Source organism: Barbus barbus, assembly GCF_936440315.1.
Source record: "Barbus barbus genome assembly, chromosome: 7".
Lineage (NCBI taxonomy): Eukaryota > Metazoa > Chordata > Actinopteri > Cypriniformes > Cyprinidae > Barbus > Barbus barbus.
Window position 1 is genome coordinate 26,105,294 of NC_136735.1, and position 23,699 is coordinate 26,128,992.

The 23,699-nt window shown below is 41.0% G+C and overlaps 1 protein-coding gene across 2 annotated transcripts in view; it reads right to left on the minus strand.

Moving 5' to 3' along the window:
* Positions 1 to 23,699, minus strand: part of LOC306873287 (testican-3-like) — a gene marked incomplete at its 5' end in the record, with an annotated part of 46,869 nt that overhangs the window by 12,600 nt on the left and 10,570 nt on the right. For both annotated transcript variants that reach the window (XM_079422474.1, XM_079422473.1), the window contains 6 exons: positions 694 to 915; positions 1,050 to 1,163; positions 9,873 to 9,972; positions 10,149 to 10,254; positions 11,984 to 12,092; positions 17,258 to 17,297. In XM_079422474.1, the coding sequence (XP_079278600.1) occupies positions 694 to 915; positions 1,050 to 1,163; positions 9,873 to 9,972; positions 10,149 to 10,254; positions 11,984 to 12,092; positions 17,258 to 17,297 (691 nt within the window). The remainder of the gene's footprint in view (positions 1 to 693; positions 916 to 1,049; positions 1,164 to 9,872; positions 9,973 to 10,148; positions 10,255 to 11,983; positions 12,093 to 17,257; positions 17,298 to 23,699) is intronic.

The window sequence follows — 23,699 nt, forward strand, 5'->3', positions numbered from 1 at the left end:
TTACTGCCGTCCGAATCCACACCATCTACGTAACAATTCCCAGCCGAATTACCTACTGTTTTTGATAAACACCAAGGTCGTGCAGTAATTTAATTGTTGTCTGAATCCACATCTCTGAATTTACAAGAGGGGATCAATTCAAACGTCATTATGTAAATACTTTTTTGAAGCACTGTACAGTAATTCCTCTTTGTGGTAATTTGCATGCATTTTAAAGACAATCTTCATTACTGAAATGCTGGAAAGTATTTACAAGAACAATATTTTATCTAATCATTTGAAATGGGCCATTGTTATGGCAGCAACATGTATGCAAGATAACTTTAGAATACGTATTATATACAATTATATACGTTAAAAATATAAACCAAGTAGTGGAGACAAATGTTTACCTTACGTTAAAGGATGCATTAACTTTTTTCCGCTAATTTCCACATTAAAAAAACAAAAATCCCTCCTTTTGAGATAAAAAATGTTACCGAAAACCATTTTCCTATTATTAAATTAAATATTAATTTAATAATTGTCCAACCAATGTAACTGACCATGTAAGGAACACAAACTCACACCTCTACCATGAATTTATCTTCATCTGAACGCATTAATTTTATCACTGAGGAGCCATGCAGATTTATTTTTTACATATGTCAGCCTGAGAAACAATTACTGTGTGAATTGGGCTGAAGTTTATACCTTGATATCTCTGAAAGCACGAACACCACTCCTGGCTGGAAACAAGCCTGTCTTTGTCTGGGTCACATGACCTGAGGAAGGCTTTAGTGCACACATCACTCTTCTCTGAGCTCAGGCTGGACAGCTCTGATTGGTCGAGTTGAAGGTCAAAGTTTGTGTCCAGTCTGGAGAACATCCAGCCCAGAGAGTCCTTACAGAGGGGCATCTTACTCATGTCGACCTCTACAAAAACATACAGAGAGGTCGCAGAAAGATCTTTAATTTGACATTGATTTCATTATCATGGTTATAAGGTTAGCACTAATTTTAGAAGTTCAGATATGTGTGTGTGTGTGTGTGTGTGTGTGTGTGCTCACTCTTTTCTGGCTTCTGGAACTTGTATTTCTTGCTGGGATTGCCACTCTCATGAAGAACTGTGATCCACTCTCGTAATCTGCTGACCACTTCAATCATCTCGCCATTACCACATTCTACACAGAAAAACACACAGAACATCCAACAGATAAATTAAGCAATCAGACATAGCACTACGGGTTCAAAATTTAAACTCTCATTCTTTTATTTTTTTCCAAAGAGAAATCTTTTTTTGGAATACTGTTTAGGGGCTGTGAGGTTATGCAATGATATGTGCTCCTGTAGCAGTCACTAATCAGTGCGATTTCATTTTTAAAAGACTGTTTAGTTGCAGAATTTCCTGTGAAAGACTACTCTAACCATAATCTTGAAAAAAAAAAAAAAAAACTTCAAATCAGAATGCATCCTGTAAACATGGAAATGGGAATTTTGCCTAAAAAAGCTATGCACTGACTTCCCACTACCATATTTTGAATGAACTAATAAGTAGTCAAACTACTTATATATATGGTCTTGGAAGTTTGCTGAGGCCCCCTGGTTTAGAACCACTGTACTAAATTTAGGTTTTAAATTTATAGCCTTAATCTGTACATATTTTAATATTCTGCAATAAACTTAAATATAAACTAAGCAACAACAAAATAATACAAATAAATGTCCTCTCATTTTCAACTGCTTTTATTTCCAGCAAATTTCTAACATTTTTAAATATTTGTATTAACATAAAAAGTTAAACAACCAGACATTTGACAAACAGAAATGGAATAATGAGTCCCTGAACAAAGAGTCAAAATCTAAAGTGACAGTGAGCACCCGTCACCAGCAGCTGATTTAAGTACAACAGTGCATCTCATCCTCATGTGCTGCACCAGATTTGCTAGTTTATTTGCCACTGCAAGGAAGATCAGCTGTCTTTCTGTCTTCATAGTACTGTCTGAGGTATCTTACATTATGGATATTGCAGTTAATTGTTTTGGCCACATCTGCAATCCTCATGCCTCCCTGCCTCAGGACTATGACCTGTTCACACAGGTGATCAGGACGTTCTTCTGCTGGTTATTAAATCTGTGACATTCATTGTCTACTGCTTGTAAACCGTAAGAGTCTTAAGGACTGTTCCACAGGTGCCTGTGCAATAATTGTTGTTCAAATGGTTCACTGAGCAAGCATGAAAAAAAACATCTTAGGTTACGTATGTAACCCCAGTTCCTCGAAGGAATGAGACGCTGCGTCAGGAGACGCTTTGGGAGAACGCCTACAGCGTAACCGGCTCTGAATACCAATGAAATCTGTCCAATGGATGGGAGGGACGTCACGGGTGAGGTGACGTAATGACCAGCTGGTATAAAAGCACGTGCGGTGAAACCGGTGTCAGCTTCTAGAATGAAGCAAGCGCTGGCAGGGATGCCGGAAGATGACGCAGCGTCTCGTTCCTTCGAGGAACTGGGGTTACATACGTAACCTAAGACGTTCCTCTTCAGGAACTCGAGCTGCATCAGGAGACGCTTTGGGGAACGAGACACCCACGGCACCAGACTTCCAAGTCCCTGCCCTGTGTGTATCCAACGGAGCACATCTAGGGCGAGAGAATGGAAAACCTGGAGTGGCTCGTATGTCTAGGCCATAAAACCTGACAAGGTCAGGGGCGTAGACCATCCCGCAGCGTTGCAGATGTCTTGGATAGGGACACCTGTGAGAAAGGCCTTGGAGGCCGCCACACTCCTCATGGAATGAGCTCTGACTGGGAGGTCAGAAGACTCATAGGCCATCTGAGTGGCATCCTCGAACCGACTGCCTCAATGCACCACAGAGGAAACTGTAACGAGATTGCCGCCACATAGACCTTCAAGGTGGAGTGGGCTAACCCTGCGAAGAGTCGAGCCTGCAGGAACTCCAGCACTGTACATTTACATTTATGAATTTAGCAGACGCTTTTATCCAAAGCGACTTACATTACATTCAAGTTACAGTTTTTACATTTTATCAGCTCTTGCTTTCCATGGGAATTGAACCCATGCCCTTGGCGTTGCTAGCGCCATGCTCTACTATTTGAGCTACAGGAAACCTACGGTACTGTACCAACCGGGCAGTTAACTGGGCCGAGCTGGTGATCTCTGCACCATGAAGTGAAGAGTCTCCACTTCAGGGCGTACAGTCTCCTCGTAGAGGGAGCTCTGGATTGGAGAATGGTCTCAACAACCTCGGTTGAGAGACCGGAAGCTATGAGCTGTGCCCCTTCAGGGGCCACACCCACAGCTTCCACAACTCCGGGCGGGGGTGCACAAGGGTGCCTCCTGCCTGTGAGAGGAGATCCCTCCTGACTGGAATCTCCCATGGAAAGCCGTCGAGGAGGGAAATCAGGTCCGAGAACCATACTCGGAAATCGCGGGAAAGGCATACAGACGAAGCCTCGGCCACATCTGTACCATGGCATCCAGCCCCTCGGAGCTGGATGACGTAGAGAGTACAAGAGGGGACATTGCGCTGTCTGAGTGGTGAAGAGGTCCACCTGAGCCTGGCCAAGCACTCTCCAGATCTGTTTCAACACCTCGGTGTGAAGCATCCATTCCCCGGATAACAGCCCCTGCCTCCACAGGGTGTCTGCTCCCACATGCTAACCCAGATGCTCAGAAGGGAACAGCATGCTCATAGGCGACCCTCTAAAGTGAGGGGAGCAATGCTAGCTCTACCAAGGCAGAGCTCTGGAGAGCCGAGCACTTAACTCTGAGCATGATGAGGGAACTCAGACGCTCAGAAGGGAGCGGCATGCTCAAGGTGACCCTCAAAGTTGAGGGGAGCAATGCCAGCTCGACCAACCAGGAGAGCTCAGCTTCATAGCCCACACAGGGATCTGGTGCGCCAGCCTGTACAGGGGGCGCGAACCGCAGACCTCCTTGGTGGTTGCTATAAGAGACCACCGATGTGTTGTCGGTGCAAACTAACACATGGCAACCTCTTCGGTCTGGGAGAAAGTATTTCAGAGCCTGAAACACGGCCAGCATCTCGTTGACCAAGTGAGATGATGACCCCTCCACAGACCGTGGGCAGGGTGGCCACTCATGACCGCTCCCCGACCGGTGAAGGATAGCGTACGCGGCGACACGGAGCTCCCAACACCAGGCCCAGGGACAAGAACCAAGGTAGTCTCCACATGTCCAAGGCACGTAGGCACCGCTGCGTGACCTTGAGCATGCGAAGCGGGTTCCCCCCTCGGGGAGAACCCCTTGGTCTTGCGCCACTACTGTAGGGGTCTCATGTACAGCAGGCCAATAGGTAACACGTTGAACGCAGCTGCCATCAGACCCAGCAAGTCTCTGAAACTGCTTGACAGTGAGTGACTGGCCCGAAGAGAAGTACCCGGTACTGGTAAGCTTCGCCCCCGAAAGCAAACCTCAGGAACTTCCTGTGAGAGGGAAGGATGGAGACGTGGGAGTATGCGTCTTTTAGATCGATTGCGACAAACCAGTCCTCGGACCTGATTTGAGACGCGACCTGTGAGCGTGAGCATCTTGAACTTCAGTCTGCTGACTGAGCGGTTCAGAGATGCTGCAGATCTAAAATGGGATGCAACTCTCCATCCTTCTTTGGAACTATGAAGTACCGGCTGTAGAACCCGGACTCTCTCGCGAGGAGGAATCACCTCGATGGCCTCCTTCCTTAAGAGAGTATGTACCTCCTGTTCCATTACCAGAGCCTGCTCGGGGCCCACTAACGTGGAATTCACCCCGTTGAATTGAGGCGGACGAGAATCAAACTGGATTCTGTAGCCTCTCTCTACAGTGTGCAGGACCCATCGAGACACATTTGGCAGTAGTTTCCACGCTGCGAAATAGTCTACTAAGGGAACCAGTCTCTCAAGACTGGCCTCTGGTGTAACCGGAGCGGCTAGTTCGGTGTCCTGAAGTGGCGCACCGGCAGGGAACGACCGAACCAGCTGCTCTAGAGACCCCCGAAGGGGTGGCAAGCATCTCAGCTCCGCTACGATACCGGGCGGGAGAGACTGAGATGTACGCTCGCTGGAGACCGCTGCGCCCTGAAGCACCATAGGTGGCAGGGTTGGCAGAACGATCTCCTGAGGGCACTGGGGGAAGACGAGCACCTAACGCTGCGGTGAAACGTGCTCTACCCCAGTGGGGCTACCCTTCATAAGCCCTGATCCCACTCACATCAGGGCTTCTTGGCCGAAGACCTCTTCGCCTGCTTGGCTGGGAGGTCCTTGACCTTGCACCCTTCTTACCGCTCCAGCGGGGGCGAGCTTGCCTATACGAGGAGCCAGCACGCGGCAGGGGCTGCTCTAGCCTAGCAGCCCCGTGAGCAAGAGAGCGGTGAGGGAGAAACCCCCACCCTCATCCAACTCCTTGAGCAGGTCAGCCTGGCATGCCCGCAACACCACCATGGCGTGCAGACATAAGCCAGCCCGTCCTGCTGCCGCGTACCCCATGCCTTCAGAGACAGGGGACAGATAGCTCGCAAGCGTCTGTTCCACACGCGGCATCGCTCTGTGACCGCACTCACTCGTCCCCATCACATTACCGTAGTAATCAAAAGAGGGGACGAAGAGGCGGCCCAAATTGTTTTCCCTACGACCGCGACACCTCAGTGTGGAGGTCGGGGGGGAAAAGGCAGGCTCGGATGTGGAGGCGAGTCTGAAACCGCAGAAAACCCTCTCTGCGGTTCGAAAAGCCACTCCACAAGCTCCTCATACTGGGGTGACAGAGTGGGTGCAACATGCTCGACGCTTCCCATGTCAACCTCCTCGGCGGAAGACACGAGAAACGCCGACGCCGCTGCCCGAGGCGAAGTAACCGCGAGGCGGGCTTCCGAACTCGAGGAGCGGTTATGGGATCTGACAGATGAGGATGGAGATAGAGACTCGCTCGTCTCCGATCCCTCCATCAGACCCCGCCGCGAACCCCACGAAGCGGGCAGCGCCGTGGGGAAGGCCAACACACACAAGCTGTGTGTATCCCCCGCATACAGCTCGTATTGTGCTTCTCTCATATTCCAAGCCTTAAACGGGCTCTTCTTAGCCATAGCTAAAGACAGACAACAGTAAATAAGACTGACAGAAACACAGAGTGCTTGCTGAATGACAGAAAGCTGATGCCGCTTTCACCGCACGTGCTTTTATACCAGCTGGTCATTACGTCACCTCGCCCGTGACGTCCCTCCCATCCACTGGACAGATTTCATTGGTATTCAGAGCCGGTTACGCTGTAGGCGTTCCCCCAAAGCGTCTCCTGACGCAGCTCGAGTTCCTGAAGAGGAACATTTTTCAAGCCCTTTCTGATAAGGATCTGTAAAACTTATTTGGATTTTAGATTATAGCATATTATACAGCATCCTGAAAAAGGAATGAGTATTTTTTATGATTATACTGACTTAATATCGAATTATCTATAAATGTATAGTGCCCTCAAAACAGTGTCTTTGATTGCATAATAATGGCAATTCATGTCACAGTCAGTCATGCCCATTTGGCAGCTGTGAAGCATGTTTATCACATTTAACTTGGTCCAGGTTTCTTTTTTAAGGGTTATTGGTTCAGTGCACCTTTATAGCTTCACTGATTGATTGCCAATAAAGGTTAGTACACAACAAAACAAATAGAACATAGTTTAGAGGTTTTAGATTGTAAATATATAATCTTGTTTATTCTGTGTTCTGAATTCACCCATTTTGTTTAATAAAATTCTGAAAGTGTCCAAAATGCCAAGGGCATTTCCAAACTTTTAGAGGTCATTTTATATTTTATCATAATTTCTGACCTGTTCAAGTCATTTGCATCGCTTCATGGCTTGAGTAGAATTTAAGCAGGCAGTTTTGTACCCTTTTTTGTAATTCATATGCTGTTTAGCTTTGAATCAAAGGAAATGTGATTCATCTTGGAGCTTGCTGATTTGACTCAAGGCTTAGAACTCTTTAGTGAAGAGCCTTTTTTTTAAAAAAAATGCCTGTGGAATACCAGACATTTATTTAATCTATTTAAGAAAAAGTTGGGCGATCATTGTTGGGTTCTTCTGACTTTCAAGTATACACTATTCTAGCTTTACTGATAACAGCTAAACTTGATTAGCGTTTAGGAATAAATAAAATACCCAGGTTCATTGCTGGTTTTTAATGAAGTGGAGAGCGACTATGTTCACCTACCAGTTCACCTTTGTGCCTTTAAGGAATGTACTTAAGTCCAGGTAACCCACAGTGCGAGGAGAGCAATCCCTGCTATTATTGTCCTGTAGCAAGTACATCCTGCCTGGTGATGCTCCAGGCTATAAAACCCATAATATTGGATAACATCAGCAATAACTGTGCCTTCTGGGGAAATTTGTACTTATCCAGTGTATAAATAATTTCCAATTTACTTGATTGTTTTTTCTGCATTCAGTGTGTTTTGTTTTGATATGTTCAGTAGATTTAACAGTCTGTGTATATTGTTTGGGGATGGTTTGGGGCATTTGATGAATCTAGTTTTGTTGTAAGTAATTAATGAGCGTAACTGATTAAATTCTTGTAGCTAATGCATCATACATCTGTGCTGATTGTTGATAAGATGCAGTACTGGAAGGAAGGAAGGGTCGGGGCTTTGCATTCAGAAGCAGCTGCGAGGGCTTATATATTCATGTGCTCTAATTTTGGATTTGTTCTTTTTCAATTCTTATGTGCAATGATGAAATGTTTCTAGAATTCAGCAGAGACACACTGTTTTCTCTGACATTTAGTATCTGTTGTTACATTTATTACAGTGACTTTACAACAAGTTACAGGTGTTCTGATAAAAGGCACAAAGTCTTTTAACTATGGTAAAATCACTGTAACGCATAGCCTTTAGTGGCTTACTTCTTTTAGTAAGTCTGCAATAGAAATATGATAAGAGGAAAACTTCCAATAAATTTATTGCAATAAACTTTAATATTAATAAAAGGAATACTGACCTCAAACTTTTGAACAGTAGTGTCTATATGAAAAGCTTTGATTTTGCTAATATTTGGCAACTGGAAAAACAACATTCATGCTTTTCATCCCTTCAAAAACCTATTGTGACTTCAGTTCCACGATCTTAAGTTTAGTTTGTGTTGCTTTCAGCTCTAAGTTGTCACTGTCAATCTTTTGATGGTGAATGTGAGTGAATTTCCTCTATAGACCTGAAGCCAAGCAGTTGAAGACAGGACTTATGTTCATTGGGATAATGATGAAAACAAACATTACCGCGCTGTCTTTCTCACACGTACACGCATACACACATTGACACTACCAATCTGGAACAGCAAACATTTAATAAGTTCCTAAGGGATTCAGTAGCTTTGAGATTCTACACAAAATAAGACTAGTTTGGTGTATTGAAATCTCTTTGCTGCTCTCGTTGCAGATGAAAACATGCCAAGTACCCACCCTAAAGGGTACATATCCCTTCCCACAGCTACAGAGATGAAAGATTGGTTTCAGATATAGAATAATTAGTTGGTTCATCAAATAATGACATAAGATATTCATCATTACCATTTATGAGGGCTCAAGGCATAGCATATAGCCATAGTACTATAATATATGTACTTTATATTGTGTGCAGTGTACACAAAACACAGTATATATGTGCAAGACAATTTTGTGTACATAGAATACCTACTAAATTTGCCTAAATACGCAGTATACAACAGAAGTGTGATTTTTGTAACCTGCTTGACTGCTTTTTTTTTTTTTTGACTACACTGGTGAGACCCAAGACATGTTTTCAGAAAAACAAAAAAACTAAATGGATTTACAAGCTGATAACTAAGCAGTATATGTTAATCACAATGTTCGGATCTATTTAAAATGCAATTCATGCATACAAGGACTTGAATACACCTCATCTATGATGTTTTTGATTTCTAAGATTAAATATTTAGATTTTTTAATTTTACAATTTCTGGGGCCATAAAGTGTAAAATGTAATAGTGACATAACTGTCCTAATATAAAAATTAATAAAAGCAAGTTTAATAATAATGAGTTTTTTATGACAAGGCAAGCTTTGCTTAGGTTGTAAAATATTGTTTGGTGTGACTCCTTAAAAACATAAGTGTTTGTAGATGAATAATTTGTGAAATTTGTGATGAACGAATGCTTTTTCCCTTGACAGTAAGAGATTGTTTCTGCAAGAAATCTCTTATGATAAGCAAGGCTGCATTTATTTGATAAAAAAAAAAATAGTAAAAATATATTATTATTATTAATAATATGTTATAAAGTGTAATTTATTCCTATGATGCCAAAGCTAAATTTTCAGCAGCCACCAGTCTTCAGTGTCACATGATCTTTCAGAAATCAATCTAATATACAGATTTTCAGAGAACATTTTTTATTATTATTAATTTTGAAAACAGTTGTGCTGCCTAATATTTTTGTTTAAACAGAAATATTTTTTTCAGGTGTTTTGATGAATAGAATGTTCAAAAGAACATGATTTATTTAAAATAATACTATATAAATATATATAAAAATAAATAATATATTATTTTTCCTATTTATTAAAATTAGGGAAGATGGGGGAATCGTAAGAATCTTACATCACCTGACATTTTAGAGTTATTTCATTTAAAACGTTCCTAAAAATGGGCATAAATGGTTTTCGAAACCATTTGAAACCAACATGCCTATCAAGTATATTTCACATTTGTTTTAAAGTAGAATTTTAAAGCATTTTAATTTTCTTTATTGTGGACAGACTTATTTGTCAGTGACCCATATTTTTTATCACATTCATAATGCATGTTCAGTGTATACAGTATGCAGGGCGCATATTCCTTTCAAAACAAAGGCATTGTTTGTGTGCAAGTCCTTATGTACCTGTCTTCTCTGCTGGATTTCCTGAAGGGCAGGGACACTGTCCTGGACACTTCACAGAAATCTGCTTCCCAGAGATGCAAGCTTGATATTCTAGTTTACACTACAAAACACACACACAAAGCTGAGATTAGATAAGTAAAGTACATTGTCGATCGAGGATTAATCTCTTGGTTGAATACCTCTGTGACACAGCTTTACCAAAAGCAATTCAGACAATATACACATATAGAAACACACACAGTGGCAGTTTTTACAAACAAGTAGTGTGTGTGTTACCTTGGTGGAGTAAGTGTGTTCATCTGTTCCACAAACAGGTGAAGGGTGCACAACTGGACATCTTTTGCATTTCAGAAGTGGTGAGTTCATATTCATGTCCTTAAAACTGCACACACAAAGTGAGATTGCCCTTTTAACACAAATAAAGAACCGAACAAAATTGATCTGCAGAAATGCAGCTTTTTTTAAATCTGTGCTATTCCTATGATCACTGCATGTTAGGAACCTGTAGGCATATGAGTCTTTAGGTTGACAAACTGATTTGTTTTTCAAATCACTTTTCTATTCGATTCCAAATCAATATTTGCCAATCCAGAATTACTGAATGCAATTTGATTCATTACACAGTTTGATTTAACAACAATTTTTGATTCAGCACTAAATGCTTTTATAGCATACTTTGATGTGTCTAAATTCTTCCAAGTAAATTTGCATCAAATAGTTTCATTGGTCTCTAACACAGATGGTATTGTTAACAAGGGGGCCGTGGCCCACTTAAAATGATTTAAATGTAAAATTCGTTCATAGATAATTTTGAAAGTGTGTTTTCCAGACCTTTGCTTTGAATATTATTCTGGACCATAGAGAACCTTGGAGGCAAAAAAGTTGAGAGCCAATGCTCTAATATAACTTTTGACATTATATAAAGTGTTTTCTTTCTTTAAAAGGTCGATAAACATTTTGTTTTATTGTTTAACCATAAACATTTATATTATAAGCTGCATTTTTATATTTTTCCCTTATGTTCACAACCATGTATAACAGACTTGTGACCCCTTTTTGCATTGCGTACCATCAGTTGAGAATGTAATGTTGTTTTCCCCCCATATTTCTGTTATTTATACTTCTCTTTTTCTGTACTTCCCTTCAATATACCTCTTTGTTTGCATTTCATTGGGCCATTTACAAAAACCCCAGAAACATTTGTAATATGCCATCACCCCCAATTTTTAATTAAAAACCACCCCCAATTCACCACCTGATTAGTTTCATAACAACAATCACTGTTGACAACTGTAGCTTGCAAAATCCAGGTCAGTGTGTGCCTTATTTTCACCTCGGTCACAAACACACACTCTTTCTCTCTATCTCTCAGAAGAACTAATTTCCCAGATTTGGCAGGCAAGTATGCCTAGTTAGTTCCAGCATAGGCTGACTGGGTAAGAACATAGAACAGCCCTTGTTTCCTCTCAAAAACTTTTTCGCCATCCTTAACATCAAACATGTTCAGGAAAATGTACCATGTTAAATCAATGTTAAAATAAAATAAAAAAATGCTACAGCAAGTCCATAACTGGTGAAAATGTTTACCTATTTACATACTCCGTAACAAAATCAATTAATATTAGCACATTTCTTTTGGAAAACATCTAAATAAAACATCTTTTGGTATCCACATATGTATTTGTTTAGTTTGCAGTGGACTTGGCTTGGAGAAAATATGGAATTATTACAAACAGAAAACTGGACCAGCTGTTAATTTAATATTTGGTAGCACAGCCATTGGAGAGTTCCAAAGCCTCCAATGGCATTCAATATTTTACTCAAACTGCTGTTTTCAGACTTCTCCAGTGGTATTCAGTAGAAATTAGATCTGGACACACTGCTTTCCACTTAGTGTTTTGTTTTCAACCATTCCTGTGTGTTTTGTGAAGTGTTCTAGATCACTGACCCATGATGTACGAGCGAGACATAGCTGTCTCCAAAATGTTTGTAACTCAAGACGTCATGCACAGATTCAAAGCAGAAAGTTTGGCCACACCTGTATGCTGTTTTTACTAATGTTAAAGTAATGAGCAGAGACTCAAGAGTCAGATAGAGTGGAGGAAGTTTACCTCATTCTACGTTGACTAACACAGGTGGGTGTTTGATAATCTTCAGCCACACACACTTTATGGCGGCCACATTTTATCTTGAGGCACGGATCTTTGGCAGGGTCCAGAGCTGAAACACATATAAAAATAAACTTGTATAGTCTATGTGTACAAACAATGAAAACAGATAAACACACAGCAAATACGGAATGTGTGAATAGTGTTATATTTAGGTCACATGGTGGGAATTCAACAAGAACTGTGCACACTGATAGTGTTGTTTATTGCACACAGTCTGTGTTGTTTAAGCACCAGATTTACTGGAAATTAACTTGGTTTTGTGAATGTACAAAATCTATAATAAGACTAATCTAAATACTATGCTGCACACCGGAATTGAAGCGCAGTGGCATGGCTCAACTAGGACATCTCACAGGTATCTCCCACAGTACACAAGGAGACAATTCATCTAATCCCCAAACAGGCATTTAAGAATGTACAAGGTGGCATTGATGAGTTCGAAGGTCTATGCTTAAAAAAACAGAGCAAACAGAAAGAAAAAGTGTGATCTGTATATTCTTATAGCTCTCCAGTCTATATGAATCATACAAACTTTATTCAAGCCAGAGAAAGACAAACATTTTGCTAGAAAAATGCAAAGTATCTGATCTTCCAGCCTGGGATGAAGTTATGTACATTAACAATAATTTATGACAAATATTATGTAATTTAATGGAAAACTATGTAAATGGTGCTCTGTGGCACAGTGCGATGAGAGTCCTGATTCAAAGCTGAATGCCGAAGACAGTCACTGAGTGTGCGTACACTCATAGAAAATAATGTGTTTGAATTTTAAAGACATGGCACGCCATGGCACACTGCTGCGCTTCTCGTCCAGTGTGTGACCACCTTGACAACTGGGTTAATTTACCCAAAAATGATACATCAATTATTCTCATGTCATTCCAAACGCATAAGACTTTTGTCCATCTTCAAAACTCTAATAAAGCTCTTGTGTTTAAAGCAAGTATGGTTGGGCTTCTGTTTACCATATTCGATGTGCTCTGCAGTAAGTATATGCACTGATCAATGTTGAACCGGTCAATTCATATGGATTACTTTTACAATGTCTTTATAAACTTTTTGAAGTGCCAAAGTTTTTTTGGCGTGGACTTTCAATGGAGGGCCAGAAACCTCTCAGTGAATTCACCAAATGAACAGCCAATGTAAACTCCTTTACTAAGAAACACTTAACTCCAAGAATTATGTTTCCAGGGCTCTCAAGTTACAGCGGAAGTTTGGAGTGAGATTAGGGGAGGGGCCACGCAAAGGTGAGGAGCAACTCAAATATTTACAGCACCCAAGTTTACAGCACCCAATTTTACCTATTGTTCATAATTGACCAGCACAAATAGAAATGATAACTTCTGGTAAATTATGATGAAAGACAAATTCATTCTAATAAAATAAAAATATTTATGTTTTTAAAAATACAAACGTATCAAAAATAAAAAAACTTTACCCCAAACGTGCCAACTGAACAGCAGTAGGCCTACTCAATGTACGCGAATATCCGCCAAAGTTCAGATTTTTCAATTTGCGCTATTCGCTCGAATCACGCATTACGCGCGTCAAACGCCCAAAACGCTCAATTCGCGCCGCCTCATTCGCGCGAATCGTGCCGCAGGATGTCTATTCGCGTCTTTGCATTGACTTAACATGTAAATCACTTGTGCTTAACGCTTCATTCGTGTCTGGTGTGAACGCACCATGAGGCAGAATCGTGTAATTTAAACGGAAACAACAACATCCTAATTTCTGATTGGCTGGTAGGTGGCATTTAACTGGTGGGTGGGTGGTGATGGCGCAGTGGATAAGACACATGCCTTTGGTGTGAGAGACCCGGGTTCGAATCCACTGTGAGACACCAATGTGTCCCTGAGCAAGACACTTAACCCCTAGTTGCTCCAGAGGGGTGCGACCTCTGACATATATATAGCAATTGTAAGTCGCTTTGGATAAAAGCGTCAGCTAAATGAATAAATGTAAATGTAAATGTTAACTCCGTATAACTCGAGAGAGCTATGAACTCGGCAGAGAACTTCCCTCCGTTTTCCCTGGTCTATTAATTGTACGTATAGCGGGACAAGTTATCCCTTTCTCAGCGTGAGAAATACAAGGTGTGGCGTGAGAGCGTGTGAACTGGTTGAAATGTGTGAGTCTCACGGTGAATGCGTGAGACTTGAGAGCCCTGTGTTTCTCAGGTGCACGTTTCAACAAAAATACATGAAAGACACATACAGCTGCAGTCATATATATGGTATGATCTGTCTGATTGTGTGTGCGAAAATAAGGATTCTATTTCTGTTATAGCCTGAAATGGGGCAGTAGCTAATGCTCTGTGACGAAAAGTAAGCGAGAAGGAAGAATAGAGAAGAATAGAGAGAAAGAAAGAATAACAGTCCTAATGCCATTAAGTGCTTTTATAGTCTTAAGAGGCTCACGCACATGCACAGAGGAAGAAAGACAATATAACATACTCATCCTTTACCTTCCCCTTGTCAAAGTACAAACACACACACACAGCCACACTTTGAATGCTCTCTGACCTCACATGGTAAGAGCCTTAGTCAAATCCTGCACAGGCTTTAGGGCTTATCCAATCCCAATCTCCTCAGCACCCTCTGAGTCCATTGTCCGTGTGTGCATGTATGTGTGTATGTGTATGTATGTGTGTGTGTGTGTGTGTGACAAAATTTGTGATTGATTTGTGCATCATCATCTTTGAGTGTGATCAGAATCCATTTTAAACTGCTCTACTTGCTCTTTTTGACTCACTCAATGCTCTATCAATAGTGATTTGCATAAATATCAAACTCGTGATGAATATTCAACAGGCTTCTAATGACTTTCGAATATGCATAATCTCGTAAGATTTACTGCACACTGAGAGCTTGATGTGATAGAGAGTCTTAAAAAGCAGTTTTCTCATTTCTCCGCCGGATGTAGCGTGATGATACGGGTATTAGGCCACAGCATGTGACTGTGAATTAGCACAACAGCTGAGTTCTCATATATGCCTGATTAACATCCACTCAACACTGATAACCGACAAGATGCAAAGGAGCAGAGATTCAGATCTTTCCATTTCCAATGACCTCAATAAAATGAATAGGTTATAATATAAAACTTTTTTTTTTATCACAAAGGCAAATCTTCTGCTACTTCTGTTACAAATAGAATTGCAAGTTCCTTTTCCCATCTAATCCTTGGGAAAGTTGCTAATATTGGCTTATTATGTTCTTACTGCCTATAAGCACAAATCCTGTACGTGAAGTATACAGTATCACAATCCTTTGTTGTGATTGTTTGACTGACATTTCAGGATGTTGAATACCTTTCTATAACTGCACGTCTATAATGTAGTTATAGTATTGGTGCAGTCACTATTGCTTTGTGAAATTTCGCAAACAAAATTTGTGCAATTTGGAGTTCCATGCAGCTTTTCGTGCATGTATCTTGAAATGCAAATGAGCTGCTGTTCCATGCACCCTTTTCCAGAATACAGCTCATGCCTCAGATACTCTGCCAAAAAAAACCATCTGCTTAGTTTTGATTATCATGTCTATTGTGCTGAAAACTTATTTGCATGCATTTTAAAGCCATATCGATTTAAACTTCTTATATAGTTTTCTGAGCGCACACATCTGAAGCACGCGCGGAGAAAGCTGCTTCACACGGCATGTGACTACTGAACTAAGTGCTCTTTCATGTCCTATTGCACTTAAACTGTCAAATACACACACGGTTATGTCAAAAACACATGTAATTTGCATAAATACAGTCACCTGTGTCTATGAACAGATCTGTGTATTAAGTGACAGCAGTGAAATATACAGTACCTATACTGCCGTCTATGCTGGTAATGACCCAAACAACAAAATAAAAACAGAAAATCACTCACTGCTCTTGACTGAATAACTTCTGTAGCTTTAATAAGAAGACATTTCTTACTAGAATGCGGCTTTTAAATGCTCTAGTGTGAAGATAAACGTAGCGGAATGCATAGGGTGGGATCTATACTAATATGGCAGTGTCCATCAATAGTCGTGGGCGGGGCCTGTACAAAGTGACGTCACATTGTACAGATTCTACGAACGGCTTGTTCAGCGACACTGCTTATGATTTATGGGGATTTAAAAAAAAGAATTGGGTGGATTTTTATCATTATAGGTTGGTTGTGTGCAACACATTTATATTCAAACACCATTTAAAAGTGAATTTTGCATAATAGGTCCTCTTTAAACAAATTAACTGGTGAAGCAGTGCAGCATAAGATGCTATGCTGTGTTGCTTCTCAAGTAGTAAATGTATCTTGTATTAAGGATTTGGGGAAAGTAACTTTTAAAAGTAATGCATTACAATATTGCGTTAACGCTCTAAAAAAGTAACTAATTACGTTACTAAAAGCCCTTTCACAACAAAAGTGAAAAGTTTGCATTTGATTGTTTTTATTCATTTAAAGAATACTGTATCTGTTTTTTGCAGGTGAGATGAGTAAATACATGTTCATATTTAGTCTAGAACTAGAGTAACATCATGTTTACACAGCGCACACAATGCCTCTGCACTTACTCCCGATTTCTGTCAACATGGCAACACAAGAGCTGTCAGTCAAGACATGGGAAACAAAGTAACTGGCGTTATTTATTTTGGTTACATGACCTAAAAACAACAAATACCAATGTCAGCTTATGTCGTTATTGGACATCAAATTAACAATGACATCGACATTTAATTTTGGTCACCCAATGTCACAACCAAAATTGAACCACATTGTGTTCCTGCTGGGTGGGCATAAGCAGGTCATCACAAATATCTCTCTCTACACACACACACACACCATACAGAACCGTTACTACAAAAACTACTTAGAAACAGCAAAGGGTTTGCGTGAGGCCTTCAAACTAGCAATGGCATCTTGGGCTGCATAACAAGTGATGTTAAAAAAGAAGTTGTGCATGCAAGAGCGTTTTAAGAACAAAAACTTTCAAATATGTATTTTGTAATGTATAACTGACTCTAAACCGTTACATTTTTGAAAATAATTACTAATGAACACTCCACTGATCCTCAAATGGAAACAAACAAATAGTCCCGCCTCAAACTCACACCATTGTTTAAGCAGTTGTTGCGGAGTCTGGTTGGTCAGGAGAAAGAAATATTTATTTGATTTTTCAACTTTGAACACATCAAAAATGCAATGACATTCCTGCCCTTGGCTGACAGCCCTACCTTGATCGAAAGGTTTTCCTGGGCTCCATGTTCCTGGTTCCTAAAACAGAAAACAAGATTTGATAAACAGAAGAGTTGATCAGCCGTCTTTGTTTCATTTTTCTGAGCTTCTGTTTGTTACAGTATATAAAGTAATCAGTTTTGCAGTTTGAACTATGTATTTTTACACTGCTTTCTCGTAGTTATGCTTACAAGCAATTACACTCAATGCAGACTGCATTATAATATTATCATGCAGCTACAGCAGTATTAAGGACACATAACGTAAACTTGGAAGAATTTCCCGTCAAACAAACAATCAGATTAGAAAGAGTCTGTTTCAATGGAAAAACAAATGCACAATCATACAAACCTCCACCTCCTGATTGTAGAGGAAGCATTGTGGAGAAAACAAATAAACATTAGACAGAACATTAAACACACATCACTTCAACAATACAACACAAAATGGACCACAACAAGATATGCCATAATCAAAGAAATAATAATCAAATGCGCGCATATATATATATATATTTATAGCTTGGCATTGTGCCTGTTTATACTGGGCTATTTGTTAACTGTCAAGTTCAATAATTGGTCTGCTCTTGTCTTCATGCTTAATTAACTAAGACAGTTAATATGTCAGTTTCCATCAAATGTCCATCAAAGTTTGATAGCACCATATGGTGACACACACACACACACACACACAGATATGGATATGATATAGCAACAGTCGGGGTCCTCTTGCAGTTACACATTTTGATGACTGCCATTTCTCTCTCCTTCCTCTGAGTGTATGGCAAGCTGTTTTAACATTTAAAACTTTGTTTTGACCATCCATAAATATAATTTCGGATAGTCACAATTGTAATTCGGAGAGTCATAATTATAATTTGACTAGTCACAATGACAATTAGAGATATCTGCAATTATAATTGCACTAGTAAGAAATCGGATTAGAGATATCTCTAAATACTTTGACTAGTCAAAACTCCATTTAAGATATCTGTAATTACTTTATAGATATCTTCAATAGCATACATCAGCAAATATAACTAGTCACAATTATAGTTTAAGATATCTGAATTACAATTGCTCCTAGTCGAATTGCTATTGTGTGATGTGAGAATAAATTTACTCAGCTCCTCCCAGAGCACCTCCCAGCCTACTGCTAACAACATAATAAAAGTCTGCTTTTGTTGTCACGGAGAAAAAAGCCACCGGATGAAGTGCTTCATGGATTATTAAATAAATCTGGATGCAACCTTATGGGGTATATAGCGCTCTGATTTATATTGAATCATGTTGCAAAATGGACCAAATGCAGTGTAATGTTCAATAAAGGCATGAATTTATTTATTAAATATTTAGACATAATGAAAAACAATGGAATTATACCAAAAAAACTAACAAACACACACACATGAAAAATTGTACAAATAAATGCATGACGGACAAGAACAATGCCTCATAATCAGATGCAGTCAAAAAAGGTGAAGGCTGATCTTAAAAAGATTACAATTTAGTGAAAGTTTAACTGGCATTGATGACATTTATTAGTAGGTTACATTACGTTGTGTATGAATTCAGGTTCACTTGTGTCATTATGGTAGCTTGTTTCCTCCATGGAATGAAAAACAAAGGTAATTTGCAGCTTTTTATCTTGCCATTCACTCAGAATTTTTCTCAGAATTGTGAGATATAAACAATGCAAGTTATATATTTTATAATTGTGATAAAAAGTTGCTATTTATTTATTTCTTTATTAATTAATTATTTTTTTATTTCTTTATTTAGTGGCAGAAAAGAACTTCCATAGGAAATTGCCCACAAGGTGGGAGTATTGTATTGCAAGAGATCCATGATGATGATATTCTGCTTTGTTCAGTGCAAATAACACTAAGTTCAACTAACAGCGATATTTCTTAGCGATATATGCTATTTACACTAAATGCAAATAGCAATGGGAAGTCGTGGCCTAATGGTTAGAGAGTTGGACTCGTGATCCAAAGGTTGCGGGTTCGAGTCTCCGGCCGGCAGGAATTGTAGGTGGGGGGAGTAAATGTCCAGCGCTCTCTCCACCCTCAGTACCACGACTGAGGTGCCCTTGAGCAAGGCACCGAACCCCCAACTGCTCCCCGGGCGCTGCAGCATAAAATGGCTGCCCACTGCTCCGGGTGTATGTTCACGGTGTGTGTGTGCTCACTGCTGTGTGTGTACACGTTGGATGGGTTAAATGCAGAGCACGAATTCCGAGTATGGGTCACCATACTTGGCTGAATGTCACTTCACTTCACTTCACTTCACTTCAATGGATTCTATTTACACTGAGTGAAAATAGCAGTATTTTTAACGATATGCTAAGTGCACACTAATTTGCACACTAAGTGCAAATAGCTATAGATTCTATTTACACTATGTTAAAAAAGCAAGATTTTCTGCAATTTATACTACTTATTTGAAATAGTGGCAATTATCAGCACCGCGTCAAACAGAATCAGAATCAGAATCAGAATCAGAATGAGCTTTATTGGCCAAGTATGTTTACACATACAAGGAATTTGTTGTAGTGACAGAAGCTCCACAGTGCAACAGAAAGACAGTAACAGGACAGGACACAGGTAATGAAACAAAATAACAGGAAATAGCCAATAACCAATGTACAAAGCAGCAAAAAAAATAAAAAATACACAATATATAATATATAATATAGGCGACTATGTATGTACAGGTGAAGTATGTGCAAATTAGAAATGAGAAAATAAAATAAGTGAGTGTGGTGAATGGATAATGTATTAGTTGTGTGTTCTACGTTTATTTATTGAGTGTTCATGAGATGTATTGACTGAGGGAAGAAACTGTTCCTGTGTCTGGTCGTTCTGGTGCTCAGAGCTCTGTAGCGTCGACCAGATGGTAACAGTTCAAAGAGGTTGTGTGCTGGATGTGAGGGGTCCAGAGTGATTTTACCAGCCCTTTTGCTCACTCTGGATAAGTACAGTTCTTGGAGAGTGGGGAGGGTTGTACCAATGATTCGCTCAGCAGTCCGGACTACCCTCCGTAGTCTTCTGAGGTCAGATTTGGTAGCTGAGCTGAACCAGACAGTTATTGAGGTGCAGAGGATGGATTCAATGATGGCAGAGTAGAACTGTTTCAGTAAGTCCTGTGGCAGGTTGAACTTCCTCAGCTGGCGAAGAAAGTACAGCCTCTGCTGGGCCTTCCTGACAATGGAGTCAATGTGAATATCCCACTTTAGGTCCTGAGAGATGGTGGTGCCCAGGAATCTGAATGACTCCACTGCAGTCACGGTGCTGTTCATGATGGTAAGTGGGGGGAGAGCAGGGGGGTTTCTCCTGAAGTCCACGATCATCTCCACAGTTTTGAGCGTGTTAAGCTCCAGGTTGTTGAGACTGCACCAGACAGCCAGCTCCTTAACCTCCTGTCTGTAAGCAGACTCGTCACCGTCCTGGATGAGGCCGATCAGTGTGGTGTCGTCTGCAAACTTCAGGAGCTTGACAGAGGGGTCTTTAGATGTGCAGTCGTTGGTGTAGAGGGAGAAGAGCAGTGGGGAGAGTACGCAGCCCTGAGGAGCTCCAGTGCTGATGGTTCGAGTGCTGGATGAGAATTTGCCAAGCTTTACTAACTGCTGTCTGTCTGTCAGGAAGCTGTTGATCCACTGGCAGACGGAGGTGGGGACGGAGAGCTGGGTTAGTTTATTTTGAAGGGTTTCCGGGATAATGGTGTTAAAAGCAGAGCTGAAGTCTACAAACAGGATCCTCACATAAGTCCCTGGTCTGTCCAGATGCTGCAGGATGAAGTGCAGTCCCATGTTGACTGCATCATCCACAGACCTGTTTGCTCTGTAGGCAAACTGCAGGGGGTCCAGTAAGGGTCCAGTGATGTCCTTCAGATGAGCCAGAACCAGTCTTTCGAATGATTTCATGGCTACAGACGTTAGGGCCACAGGTCTGTAGTCATTAAGTCCAGTAATTTTGTGTTTCTTTGGGACGGGGATGATGGTGGAGCGTTTGAAGCATGAGGGGACTTCACACAGCTCCAGTGATCTATTGAAGATCTGTGTGAAGATGGGGGCCAGCTGCTCAGCACAGATTTTTAGGCAGGCTGGTGACACACCATCTGGACCAGGTGCTTTCCTTCTTTTGTTTTTCCTGAAGACCTGGCACACCTCGTCTTCGCTGATTTGAATTGTAGGTGTGGGGGAGAGAGGGGTTGCTGGAGGTGTGAATGGTTGTGTGGAGGGGTGTTCTGGGCGGGTGTGGGGTGATCGTTCAAAACGACAAAAGAACTCGTTTAAGTCGTCTGCCAGGTGTTGATTCTCCAGAGTGCTGGGGGGTGGTGTTTTGTAGCTGGTGATGTCCTTTAATCCAAGCCACACTGAAGCCGGATCGCTGGAAGAGAATTTGTTCCTGAGCTTGTCAGAATAATTCCTCTTTGCCACTCTGATCTCCTTTTCCAGTGTGTATTTGGCCTGTTTGTACAAGACTTTATCCCCCTTTCTGTGAGCATCTTCTTTGGCCTGACGGAGCTGTCTGAGTTTGGCAGTGAACCATGGTTTGTCATTGTTGTAGAATAGATGAGTCCTGGTAGGAATGCACATGTCCTCACAGAAACTGGTATATGATGTTACAGTCTCTGTGAGCTCGTCCAGGTCATTTGCTGCAGCTTCAAAAACAGACCAATCAGTCAGGTCGAAACAGGCTTGTAGATCCCGCTCTGTTTCGTTAGTCCATCTTTTAACAGATCTTAATACAGGCTTCGCAGACTTAAGTTTCTGCCTGTAGGATGGAATAAGATGAACCAAACAGTGATCAGAGAGTCCTAAAGCTGCTCGTGGAACCGAGTGATATGCGTCCTTTATTGTTGTGTAACAGTGATCCAATATATTACTGTCTCTGGTGGGACATGTAACATGCTGTCTGTATTTTGGCAGTTCACGGGAGAGATTTGCTTTATTAAAGTCCCCGAGAATGATTAAAACAGAGTCCGGGTGTTGTTGTTCACTCTCTGTGATCAGATCAGCGAGTTTCTGTAGAGCTGTGCTCACGTGCGCTTGCGGTGGAATGTAAACACTCACGAGAATGAACGAGCAGAACTCCCGCGGCGAATAGAACGGCTTGCAGTTAATGAAGAGCGTTTCTAGATCTGAGCAGCACATCTTCTTTAAAACAGTTACATCTGTACACCACCTCTCATTGATGTAAAAGCATGTCCCGCCGCCGCGCGATTTCCCCGTTGATTCTGTGTCCCGATCTGCTCTTATCAGCTGGTAATTAGGCAGATGGATCGCGCTGTCCGGTATGTCGCCATTCAACCAGGTTTCCGTGAAACATAGAGCAGCAGAGTTAGAAAAGTCCTTGTTTGTCCGGGAGAGCAGAAGGAGTTCGTCCGTTTTGTTGGGTAGAGAGCGGAGATTCGCCAGATGGATGCTAGGCAACGCCGTTCTAAATCCGCGCTGACGAAGTTTCACGAGCGCGCCGGCTCTCTTTCCCCGTCTGCGCCTCCTGAAGCGTTTGACCAGAGCTACAGCTCCGCCAACTACAATGTCCAGCAAAACGTCCGAAAAATCAAAAACCGGTAGAAGATTTTGTGGTGTGTTCTGCCGAATGTTCAGTAGATCATCCCTGGTAAAGCTGATCTTATTTGAAAAACAAAAAACAGGAAAAACAAACAAAAACAATACAAACACCGAGGAGCAACGCACAATAGCTGCCATCAGCGGCGCCATTTTGTTTGGTCTAACAGAATGCACTCTAACCTCTACTCCACTGAAACTAATGCTGAATGCATCTCGTCATTGTTGACTATCTGAATCACACGTTGGTAGGTGGATACCACTTAGTGTAAATAGACACTCCGATTCTTTTAACATTATATCAAATGTTGCAATGGCTGCCATGAGGCTTATACATGTGTTCGTTTGTAAATAAAGGCTAACACAATTTAATCCACAGAACGCACATCTCAACATTATGATATAAAACAGGACAAAAGCCTATTTAAGCCCTCTCTGTATAGCCTACCACTTTTACACATGCTCCAGCAACATTTTTATTTCCATACTTTTGAATTACTTCTGTATAAAACAGTTTAAAATCACCCAAAGATGCAGGACCTTTATTATACAAATCTTAGACAAAATGGCGGATGACAACAGTTTCCAAGCTAGGATTGGTTAAATAAAATGTTTAAAGGCGGGGCTCAACAAAGGTGTATTTGCATGCACATTTTAGATATCAAGAAAGGAATTTTGACTAGTCAAATTGTTAATTCCAGATATCTACATTGCAATTATGCCTAGTCACAAAGTTTAATGCAGATATCTTCAAAAAAGTTCTTCCTAGTCAAAAATCTGATTGGGATATCCATAATTAAATTGCAGATATCTTTAAATGGGTTTTGACTAGTTATCCCAATTCAAGATATCTTTAAATATGATTTG